The following is a 13,321-nucleotide window of genomic DNA, read 5'->3' as shown; positions in this document are numbered from 1 at the left end:
GCACGCTTTGTCGCACTCAGCCGGAAACGCGCGATGCATAAATCATTGTGTGTGGCAACACCTTTATTGTATGTTGTATCAATTATGGGGACGATTCGTTCGGAAATTTTATTGGACATTAATGTGTTGGTAGCCTTAGAGTTGCGCTGGATATGTCATCGTAAATATCGTGGAGGTTTTATTCTTATTGCTTATACGGGCATGTAGCGGGAGCGTTTATATGACACTTCTAGCAATACGGCTTGCATAAAACTTGTCTACGTGATTGGAACACTGACTTGAGTAATTGGCGGACAATCCAATAATCTGGGCGAAATTATTCCTAGAGTTTTGTCGCTAGGTAAAGTTGAGTAGTTACAGGTTTAGACTTTATGTTCATTCTGGGTCCAAACATCTTAGTCGTTAACGGACACGTTATACGTAAGTATCTATTGCTTGGACATATAAAATTATCCCGTGCGGCAATAAAATGTATATTGCTACTGGACTGTGGTACTACATGATACATTTACTCTCACACAAAATATTCGACATTATTTCCATAGCTGAAATATGTTGATATGATATCAAATATAATATGTCGATAATAAAAAATGCTTTAGAACGCCTTTGATGCATCAGCATTGACACAATGTAAAAAGAACTCTCTTTTTATTTGAAGACTAACATAAGATTTAGAATTCGTTTAAGCAGACCCCATTTGGGTACAATAACGAGGCAATTTGTAGGGTAATCACTGGTTCTAAACCTAATGGAATTCGAAATTATCGATTTGTAACCGACTACGACCTAATCTTCGACATTAAATTGAATTGTTAGAAAAAACTTTTATATTAACATAACAAATATAGACACCCACACCTTTTTAAATATTTTTCATTCACTGATTTTTATCGTGTCTGTATTTATTTAGGCTCATGCGCATCATTATCGATAGTATCGATTACACAGTTAGTATCGATAAATCAACCAAATGTTTGTTCAAACAAACACGTTCTAACGTTACAGTGTAGAACCGATTATCGATTATAGCATATTCGATGCATAGAGGCGCTGATTGAAAAATTACCGACAAGATTATCGAGGAGTGCGCATTAAATCATTCGATTGTAACCGAGCTTTATATCGATTGTAGCTGATCAAACGATTTTCTTAGCTTTCTAATGTCATCGTCTTATGCATTATGCAATACGTAATGAGCGTAATGAAGTACAAGGAATTTTAAGTGAGTTAGATAAAGTGATTGATTTAAAAGCTACTTGATATGCAAGCGTGATAAGATTTCTAAGATAATAATTAATAACACTGCGGGAAGTGGGTTTAATAAGATAATCAGTAATCTTGGCTTCACGAGGCGTGTGTCAATGATATTAGATCGAAGATCGATCGATCTGAAGCGATCTGGGAATTACTCTGCAGGCTAATTAGGTACAATGACAAGATACAATGCTTTGAATATATCATGTTTCGACAATCAGTAACATTATGTACAATTAGTAACAGGGAACATGGACAGCTTCTTTAGGATTTCAAGTAGGTAGGTTTTAAGAGTCAAATGAAAATCGTTCAGGATTGTTAAGTGTAAAAAGATGTTATACGAATGATCATAGAATATAATAAGTAACTGTATCACAATTTTCAGAATTCAGAAATCCAAAAATAAAAATGGAAGCTAAGAACTATCCATACATTTTTTAAAACAAGTCTTTTAAACAACACAACCTTTTTAGTTGCATTGCAGCAGTTTATCCGTAAGTCCAAACGGCAGCTATGTCCCGTATACTCCATTAAGCAAGCCAAATGCAATGAACGAAACGCAATGTAGTGGAGTCTCGAACGGTATCACAAAACGTTTTGCTCCGTACAAACATCCTTTAAATAAAAAATTCCATTGAAATCGATGGGACATCGGGGTATCTTTGATACACCTCCGTTTGCGTCTTTGAACATTCTTTTGCGTACCTATGGAAAAAGTACTTTACCAAAATGACTTTGAAACTCAGAGTTCAGAAGTTCCAGAGCCTCTAAAGGTGTCCAAGATTTAACTACAACTCTCTTTAGAATACCTATATACATAGAAAGTCTTTTCATTCATTTTTATGTATTTCAGCTGCCATGGCTAAAAATCTTCACGATATGTATCATTAATACTAGAGTTAACTTATACAACCACAATACTACAGTTCCTATGTATGATAAGAGCTTTTCTTCTTCTTTTGTGTTGATGACATTCTTATAGTGAAACTACACTTTGTCAGCCCAATATGCCGCCACAGTGAGAACCTGGTCGGATGCGCTCATGAGGTACTCCCGCGAGTAAGTTTCAGGACACAATGGACATGCGATGAGGTGGGACATGGTCTGCACAGCAGCCTCGCACTCGCACCCTAGAGCTTTTAATTTCCCCTGAATAATTTTAGCAACTCAATCAAACCCAAATGTTCTTATGTTTTATTGATACTAATAAAATCAAACCAACAGTACTTATGAAACAGGACCATTCGTTACAAAATCGACTTCTAAGATTATTCTTAACCACAGCTACTGTCTTTTTTTTTCTTTTAAAATAACAAGGAGCATCATTTTGTGTTGTGACGTCGGTGTATCCGATTTCATTGCACACTAAAACAATCATGGCGTTACGAATTGTGTCAGATATTTTTATCCGATATAAATAGATGCACAGTTAAGTAATGAGTGAACAAAAAAAATTGTATCGTTAAGATCTTTGAAATTACTTTTGAAATAAAGACTGCTTTAGTGTGAATATAAACTATCAAATATTTTTATTAAATGTTTAAGTCTAAGCGCATTCCTATAATCAAATTCTAATTCGAGAAACTCTAAGGTTCTGTCGTAGGTACTCCATAATGGAATGGCTTAAGAGTTTTTCACACACACTTTTTTATTTATATATTCTATTATTTGGTGTGCTTTTCAAAAATTATGATGATTTTGAGTCGTAATTACGAAAAAAACTGATTCAGATACCGGACTTTAATACGTCTATTAATGTCAAAATGACAATCTTCAGGGAAATTATTTGTAGTAAAACAAACTTCGCTGCGTCTCGGTTTGAAATTGGGACATCGGAACATCTGATCATTCTTTACAATAACTAAAATCTGTTGCCTCTTTGCAATCATTATTAATTCTTTTATCAACGCTGCAACGCTATCAAGTGTGTAAAGAACTCATTATTTTATTTCAAGTTGGTATATTGACATGAATGACTTAAATAATTGCTTGCACTTCCTTCAACAAACCGTCATTTAACCATACAACGACATAAACTCTCAATTTTATTATGCCTAAAAAAGTCATCCACATATACTGAAATCTTCGAATATTTACTTTATGTGAACGTAATGGCAAAATATCGATTGGGCTTAACAAGAAAACTTTCCGCTTACCAAACGAACTATTCAATTCAGTTTTTAATCAAGGAAAAAATTTGAAAAATATGGTGGACTTTATAAACATTTTGTGTAATATTTGGTATTCATTAACGGCTTTATTTTGATGTCCTGCTGATTAAGTATTGAGCGGAAAATTATAATGATTCTGACTGTAATCAACGCAATAATTACTCTCGTGTGGATAACTATTGACTTTTATTTATGTAAACAATGAGTACCTAACAAATATTCTACTCATTTATGAGAAAAGAAATGGTGAGAAATGTTCACAAAACGGATGGTATTAAATGTTGAAATTAGGTAAAACAATAATAAAACAACATAATACCTTACGTAAACTAGTTCCCAGAAAAAAAACATTTTTTTTTTGGAATCAAGGCCAAAACGATAAATGGACAAAAAATATATTAATTAAACACGAAATAAACAGCTAATCCCTATATACTCATACATATTTATAAATAAAACATCTGCCAAGAATAATAACGTCTTCAATAAATTAGCACATACACCAGATTTTGCTCAAGAAATTATATGCCCATAAACTCTATACATTAAGCTAACGTTTGCACGGTAACTTGCGTAATTATAGCAAGTCATATGCAGTGTTTTGCGGTTTACTACATATGCGGTACACTACATATATTATGGGGTAATAACATCATTTAATTTCAGTGGCCCTTGTATGAACTCAGCTTTAAGTTAGTATGCTTATTATATATTTTACGATTATTAATTACTATATGTTTTGGTAGTGTTTATTGCCACTAAAACTAAGATATACGTAGGTAATTATAAGTTAAAAATAATATTTGCCAAATAAGCTTAGAACTTATGAGATAACTCGTTTTAAAAATAAAATAGGATTTTTGTAATGTATCTCATCTCATCATTCGGCTTTGACTAATCTCTCGTGTAAATTAACCATCTAACTGAACTCATAAATATTCTTGACTCATTTCTAACTTAATCAAAAAGGTATGATCTGTTAGTGCGAACAAACAATTAGTCGATAAGGAACTACATAGTCATGACTACCTAAAATACGCATGACCTAATATTGCTCTTATTGAATTCCTAAGAAATGGGTTGGCAAAACTAGAAGCGCCAAGCGGCATACATCAATGCTTTAGTTAATTAATAACAGAACATAATTATGTCAAAGAATTTGCAACATTGTGTATCTACTGACCTCTATTTCTTAGCCATATGTCATAAGTTTTTAGAGTCAAGCCATAAAAAAGTAACACAATTTTAATGTCCTTAGCTAAATATCAATTTAATGTAAAAGAAATATTTTTTTCATAAAATAAATATATTCACTGAGAAACTTCAATACCTGGCGGATGGTATAGAAAATATTTTCTAAACGAGAATGGTTCGAACGGTGCTGCCCTCTGGGAGCAGTGACGTAAACCTTTATTGAGTTATATTAAAAACCCATCGAACTATACATATATTATTTATAGACACGCATTTACTTCTTGTCAATAATCACAAGGCTTTCAAACTGTAAAAATCATTCTTCTTTTTCGTAAGGTTGTTATCTTTTTGTGGGCGACACCTTAAATTGATTTTATTAAACCTACTCTAGACATCATAATTATGATTGGTGCACCTTGCATATCTCAGCATGACAACACTTCCCAGTACTCTAGCGCTAAACAAAACCAAATGGATGAATTATGCCAGTTGCACCAATGTTCTACATGCGCTATATCTAAATATAGACGACAACAAACTGACTTAATTGGCTGACATAATTTTTCAACTTTACATTCAGGCCAGAGTACACATTCTCGTCCATAATGTCTATTGTTTGCTTCTTTTTAATACCTCAAAGTGGGTCACTGAAGCACGCGTTAAGCATTGTGTGAAAAGTACTTTACACCAAGAACGGTTTCGCCTTTAGAAGGCGTCCTCGAAAATCAAGGGCCCTCCCCTTGTTCGTTTTTCAAATTATTTATATTGTGCACCGCAGTAAGGAAACTGTTAAAGAAAATTATGGTACTTCGAGGTTAAACGTATCGGATGCGTTGTGTGAATTCATGTGAGAGTGTTTAAAAGCTTTTGTGAGATCGAAAGCAGGAAGAGTGGAGCAACTTGTGATCCGGCCTTCGCCGCTATTGAATGCAGGCTAGCGGATCGAATCTCCAGATATATCGGCAACAGTAAATTTTGAAAGCAATTCCTGGAATCCTTTAGGATTTTCCCCGTGTTCCTGATTCTTAACACTGTGGATTTTAGTGCTCTTGGCGTTTACAAATGGGTTTTAAATTTTTACACTTTTATTTGGATGCTATGTTGCACTCCGTGTGATTGTATTTTCTTGGTTCAGGTGTATGCATGAATTTTACTAGTCTGTTGCAAAATTGTGTTATATTCCATTAGAAGCAAACACAGAAAATATGTTTGTTGGCATTGAGATGATAATATTTATTTTATTTATTTATTTTATTTATTCCTTTATTTCAGGCAACTAGGGCCCATAAAAATACAAATACACATATATCGTACATTACAATACTTATAAACTAATACATAAAAATTCACCATATCAATATATATATACAATACTATATCTATAAAAACTTAAACATACTATAAATACATAACAAATATTCTTAAAACTAATGCACACGATGTGTCGGCGTCGTGTTACGCTGACTGGTGTCACGTAGCCGGCCACGAAACCGGCGGTACATAACACCCTTCGGCCAAAAAATCTTCCTTGAGGACCTTCTCGAGACCTTGTGTCGGAACACGCACCACGAACGAGTTAAAATTTGTGTTGTGACGCGGTTCCAACCTCACGACCCTCAAGGTCCAGCTGGTCTTCACGCGCAGATATTCCACGACCTCCTCAACCTTCGTGGAATGGTGCAGCCTGGACACGTACAGCTGCGTCGTCGGAATAGCTGGACGCAGCAGCATATTGGGCCCCGCCAGCGCAGTACCGCACTGGTTCCGACAAGGAGGTTTCTTTTTCTTCCTCTTCTCGACCTTGACGAAACCATCCTTGTCGCACGTGTCGACCTTGGGACCCTGCCTTCTCAAAACCTGATTTGGTTTCGATCACCTCTTCTTACCCCCTTTTGTGGTTTCCGCTATATTAACCTGCGAGTTTTGTGGCTCAACAGGCTTCTTAGCGGCTACAATTGCTGCGTAGGCTCGTTTGGGGGTTGACGAACCTACACGAGTCATCGTCTCTACCGATGTCGAGGCAGGGACGGCGGCGGCACACGTTGCAACGCATGCATTCTCGGCAGTAGGTGACGCATTCGAGCCCGCCGACTAGAAACTGCAGATGGAGGCATTTTGCGCCCCGCGACGCGTGTTCACATTTCTGTCGCCGTCGGTAGGTGACCTACTTGCAGGAATTGCATTGCGCAATGCTACTAATTTTGCCCGTAGATCACTGATGGTGTTGTTGGACACCTCCAGCTGATGCTGCATCTCGGCCTGGCTTTGCTTCAGGAGTGTAATGTCCTTCAGCAGCCTGGTGACATCTACGTGGTCGAACGTGACGGGAGGAAGCTTGTGCAGGTCCTTCGCCACGAAATCGGGCACATCGTCCGGGTCGGTCTCCTTCAACAGCGTGACGATGTCTTGGAGACTCTTCTCTGTGCCATCCCTTCGCCGAGACGGCATCTGGCTAACTTTGCCAAGTGTCGTGAAAAGCAGCAATTTAGCACTGCTAATTTCATCTTCCTCGAACGAGGTCTTGCAGATCTGCAAGATGCTAACCTCGTCCATGTAGTCGATGGCATGTTTAATAAATGCCAACACTTCGTTGGCTATGAGCATTTGTGCACTCATAGCGAAAACCGGGCAGCGGCTATAGCCGCGCAATTCGCGAATTTAAAATTCATACAGTGCAGCGCAAACGCGTCCGTACTTGACCGCGTATCGCACTGGTAATATATCTGTAACACAAGAGGCCCTCAAATCTGATATCAATAATTACCTCAATATCAGTCTACACTCACCTCAAAGCTATTCTCAGTACTTATACAGTACTTAAATACCAAAGTAAGCAAACTGTAAGGACTGTTTTCGTGAAGCTCCTAAAATCCTTTTCACGTAAGAATGCACCTCTTACAATCACGGCAGCTCACTACGGAAATCGAATAACCTCAATACTTTATACTTCCACTCCATGTTTGGACTTAGCTATAAAGTCGGAACAAATCCCCAAGCAGACGCTATATAACAAAACACTTTACCGACTTTCTTTAAAATTCTCGACACAATTTCTATCGTAAGGTTATAACAAACGTACTTGGGACACCTCTCATCTCGATTGTATCGGTCCTTGTTGCAAAAAACAGTGTTCGTGGAACACAATATCGATATTGTTATTGCAAAACTTTCCCCACACTAGTATCGGGGAGAACGTCGTTTGAAATCGTACAGTATCGTTAAGTATTGCTTTAAATTGAAGATTTAGAGCGGGGACAAGGAATGAGTTTCTAACTGTGTTTTCTTTTTATTACTTGTATTGTCTTTGCTTTTCCTAGTTCAATAAGTGTTATGATATTATCTACCTACCTGTTCTGTGTTATGATTTGAAATTAATGTTTGGATCCTTGTTAGTTTTAAGATGATATTTTGAAACATTATTTCTGAAGTCTCATGGCAATGTTTTAAATGGTTAAAGTACTTACAAGTAATTGTAGCTGGCTGGAGTTCTAGTCATTCTGTAAAAAAAGAAAACATTAGATAAATACATTATAAATTGAAGCTCGTACATTCTACGTTTATCATGTGTGTATGTCAAATGGACGATACTGCAAATGCAGTCCGAATAATTGCATTTGAAAAAGAAAAACATTTATTTGATTTAGGTCATCATAACTCACTAATCTTACGTAAACTCTTCAATTTAAACGTAAACGTCCCAGATATAAAACCCGGTAAAAACAAGCACTCGAAGCATTAAAATAATATTCAGCCTCTAACCCTGCAAACGCTGACGGCACAGCGAGCAATAAACGGGTACTTACAAATAGCTCGTTACACTCCAAATGAGATTGAAAACGAGCAACGTGAGCAAATATTCGCTCAAACATTTACTGTATTTGGTCGTCATTGTATATGGTACCTGCAATCAACGCGAGCGCACTTCTATGTTAATTCGCGGGTTTCGGGTTGTAAGCACGCTAAGGTGAAAATATCATGGGATAGCAACTATATTTCCTATGGATAGTTTGCAAACAAATGTAGTATTAGCAATAAGTAGAATTGATCTTTTGTATCCAAAAATGCATTCATTCATTCGGCATTTGAGTCTTGTAAAGCTCTAGAATTAAGGTTGTTCCTCAGATTTCTGTTTAGTCTGTTGTAGCTTAATACAAGAAATAAAATCTTGTTTCATATTATTATAATCCATTTAATATTTTCTGGATAAATTATACGAAAACTTGTCTTAAATAACCCATTTAATGTTTTTAGGATAAAATATAGTTGTTAGACTTATGAAAAGCGTATTTTATAACTCATTATTCTATTCACAATCGTCGATTGTCAGTCATTTCGAAGCGTAAATCTATTCACCCAACCATTACACGGTAAAAGAACAATAGAATTAAAAACACAATAGAAAATAAATGAGCATCTTTACGTTCCTTTTACTCGACCAATGAAAAAACTCAAGCAAAAAAATTGCATTATAGAAAATATTGATGGAACCGGAGAAAACCTTATTCTCTGCGGATAGTGATCGATGGATGCTATACCTCGCGCCAGATGCAGTCCACAGGATAAGTAGCGGCGAAGAAAACCCCAAAGGTGTAAACGTTCGAACGTAGCCAATAAAATTGCCTCGCAATTTATTAATGCACTTCCAGTAATGTATTGAATCTAAGATTGGTTTGAATGCTGTATGTTGCGGACTGGTGGAAGCCGTTCAAAATATAAGCTTGTTTTCTTGTAAAATACATTTTTGAAAGCCAAGATAAGACTTTGATTACAGGTTCTTTGTATATAAGTTTTCTTTTAAGTATTGTTTGGTAGGTATACAGTTGGTTGCCAGTGCAAATACGCAAAAAACTCAAGTTCGAATCACAAGCAGCATAAATAATATTTACCCAAATTAAAAATTCACGCACAAGCTGTCATCAAACTTACGGCATACTCTTCGCAAACTTTTCCCGATTTCCAAACTTCAGTAAGGTCCCTAACCAAACATGGCGTATAAAAACAAAGTCGCTGCCACTTCCGATTACGACCCGACAACAGCCGAAAATAGCCGAATGTCTCCGATAGACCGATACCATGGAGAAAATAATGACTAGCGGAGATGTCACCTAAGAAAGTAGCTAGTTAAAAGGCGGTCGTTCGAGGGACGAGGAACGTTACGAGCTAAGCCCTTACAGTACTTTTATGGAACCCACACATTATTTTCAAAATTAAATTGCTTATGTGTAATGGTTTTGATTTGACGAGGAACCCGAACGCCTCGTAAGTTCAAGTATTTCATCACGCTTTTCGTACGTTGCTTGATCTACAAGAAGCCGCTTACCTTTCTTACGAGTATAGCATCTCCGCTATATTTTCTTCTTCCGTGATCGATACCTACTTTCGTTGCGTTTGAGCGAACAAAACAAATATTTACACAGTTTACAACGCTCGTTCAAACTACTTGAAGCGAAACCGTGCAAGTTGAATTTGCGATTGCCTTTTCACCGTACTTTTACTTTCACGTGTATATTTTTTTGGCATGTGTACTCGGCTTTATATTAAGTTGAATATTTTTAGTTGCAACTCGGCTTATACAGTCTGTAACTGAAAGTGTGTAGCATTTATTCAATAGTTTCAAAACGCGTTACCTCGACGTCTTAAACCTACTTTTTAGGAACTAATAATTGGTGAATAGTGCTTCAAACATGTTGAACCAACGTTAATTTATATAAGACGCAAATAACCAAAGATTTTTCATCTCTACTGATTTAGCCACTTCCACAAAATCATATAGTGAATGCCGCGTATAATATTGTTTCATCATTTTAATGGTAAACTGATACATAAATAAACACTTCATTTACCGCACTCGTTAGTAAATAAGCAGCATTTTTTGCGTTCGTAAACAGCTCAAGTAGAATTTACGTTGGCGCCACAAAAAACCTTAAAAGGATAAAAACATGTGTGGATTCTAGCTAACATCATTATAGAATCTAGTTACGTAGATAAAAACTAGCTGATTAAAAGCTTATCCTTATTTGATAGATGATTAACGATCATTTATTCGGAGACTGACAGTCATGTGTCAAGTTATTATTAATTTGAACGTTGTGCGCACCTGTAATTAACATATTTACGCAGGACTTATTACAATTATAAACTTATATATGTGAAAGTATTTGTAAATAAGTTGTTGGTGTGCCTAAATAAATAAATAAATAAATAAATGTGTAATTTGTCTTAGGGGAATAAATTGGCGTTGCAAGGAAAATTGCTATATTGATTCATCTACGTAAAATGTAGTTACTTTGTAATCAAGATTGAAAATATCAAGGTTTATGAGATGGGTTTCATGCAGGTTTATTCTAATAATGAAAAACGGATCTAAGGTAAGAGATACATTGTAAAAAGATTTTAACTTAATTTATACCTAACGTAGCTTATGTTATGGCGAGTCTTATAGTAAATTGAGGTAGCTTGGGTTAATGAAACTCGATAATAATGGAAATTTGAAGTTTTAGTGTAAGCTAGCCTATTGAATGAGGTTATAAAAAGGATTGGCTACTTTTAATATAGGTGAGCGGCGCAGTTCCGACGGGACGCGGATAAAACAGCTGCCGATTGCTATTAATATTTACAAATAATGTCACGCTATATAAATCATTCTATCAAACAAACAAAAACATTAAATTAAAATTATGAATGGAAAAGCCGCCAATTCATTCAAAGTGAAAAAGAATATCAAACTTCCTCAATAAAATCCTAATCTGCGAAGATTTCCTCACTATTCCGGCAATAAATTATTATGTGCGCGTGAACAATCTCTGAAAGTTATTTGGGTTATCTGTGGTGTGTCACAGTTGAGTTACAATGTAGATAAGAAAGTTCAGAAGGCCGACTTCGTACAACAACGTTAGTGGTATTTGACTGTCGTGAACTTTGAATACTGTTGTGATCATCGTTTAGTTCGCTTTTATTCTTCTTGGGCAATGGCAACTAAAACTTTGGTATTTAGTATTTGATATTTCTATGCTGAGTACCTGTAGCTTATATTATGTACAGCTGATTTATGGAACAAATATCGACCAATATGAACGATAAATAAATAGTAAACAATATATTACTGAAACGATTGTCAAGGAAGAGGAAGAAAGAGCTAAACATAAGCCACCATACCACACCATATAAAATTGAGATGATTATGACGTATTATATTATAGACCTCATTCCTACAAGTGTCTTTTACATGTATGCTTTTTCTTACTCGTAAAACCAAGTGGATCTTCTGAACATGATCTACTCTATGGTCGGGTAGAGGATGAGTTGCTCCAGTTACTCAGTTTGATACGGGACACCTTGATTAATGTATAGAACGTGTAGTTATGTGCCAGGTGCCATGATTATAGGGTAACGTGTAAGGACAGTAAGTTTCCCACTAAGATTTATTATAGTAAATTCATTAGTTGCGGTCGTGTTTCTTTCTTTGTGACGGGTGGGGCAAATTAATGATTAAAACGGATTATGGTTGGTATTGATATTAAAAACTTAAACTAAATAAGCCACTGTTGCATTTAATGATCTATGTTATATTTTGAAGCAGTAGGTGGTATAAAAACATAAAAAAATCCTATTAAAAATTCTCTTTGTCTCATTCATGATACCCCAATTTCACGCACATCCAATCGCAAATCCACGCGCAATAAAGCGCAAGACACTTCACATCCTAACACATTTAATGACCTAAACAAAGTGCCAACATGAATAAACAATGCAGCTATCCATCATAAAAGATAGCAAATGAACTTTAAGGATTGATAACGGTACAACAAAAGGCGCGGTTTAATAATCTCATTAAAACCTTTTACTGACATTTAACGGCCTATAAAGTACTCACGAGGGCACTATTTGTTCGTTCGTCGTTCACGGGTCGAAACCGAATAAGCTTTATTTATACTGAAGTTTGATTTTACAGCTTTCTTTGTTTTTGTTTAGCAATCATTTTGTTTAAAGAGTGGAATTCTTTGTCCTTAATTTGAAGGACGTTTCCCTTTTGTTCGAATTTTAAATGGCCGTCTTGAGGTTTTGTTTTGAAATTAAATGGCCGGGAAAATGTTTTGGGAATTTGCTGTTAATATTTTCTGATGTTGATGAAAAATATTTCTGAAGTAAAATGGAGGTTTCATTCCTTTTATTAGATATACAATACAATAAGGATTTCCGTTAACATTTAGTTCAAACTAAATATGTCTGAAATACAACACAGTTTTGACCAGTTCTCCTAACAAACTCTAGAGTGCTGACGCTAACCATGTACCATCGGATTTAGAACCAAAATTAGATTGGATTCGGCACGTGAATCATCGGTGTAGGGCAATTAGAATTTCATACGTTTCCGCCCGTCTGGCTAATATTTTATTTAAGGCCCAGTAATTCGATTAACACTTTCGGTATGTGAATTTCGTTTCGCATATCTGGTACTCAGGCACTCAATTACGGTTCTAAGAACGTTTTGCTCTTCATTATGATGTTACTACAATAGTTAATACAGGTTTTACTTGTAAATCATTTTCTTCCAACTTTTCAGAGCTTTGAAATATTTTCGTATTAGTTTCTTTCATTCACAATTTTGTTTAAAAAGCGGCACACATGCTCTGTTTTTATAAGGTTAGCTTTCCATCGACATTTAACCAATCGGTTATAACAAATTTTCACCTCATTAG

General features: G+C 35.7%; 1 protein-coding gene across 1 annotated transcript in view; it reads right to left on the bottom strand.

Moving 5' to 3' along the window:
- The window catches only part of LOC124635013 (collagen alpha-1(XVIII) chain-like), a 158,273-nt gene that overhangs the window by 105,713 nt on the left and 39,239 nt on the right, over nt 1-13,321 (bottom strand). The window contains exon 2 of the mRNA XM_047170748.1: nt 8,087-8,119. Within this exon, the coding sequence (XP_047026704.1) occupies nt 8,087-8,119 (33 nt within the window). The remainder of the gene's footprint in view (nt 1-8,086; nt 8,120-13,321) is intronic.

Source organism: Helicoverpa zea, chromosome 12 (genome assembly GCF_022581195.2).
Source record: "Helicoverpa zea isolate HzStark_Cry1AcR chromosome 12, ilHelZeax1.1, whole genome shotgun sequence".
In the NCBI taxonomy this organism is placed as follows: Eukaryota; Metazoa; Arthropoda; class Insecta; order Lepidoptera; family Noctuidae; genus Helicoverpa; species Helicoverpa zea.
The sequence above is the reverse complement of the archived record's forward strand: the minus strand, read 5'-3'. Positions and strand labels throughout refer to the sequence as shown.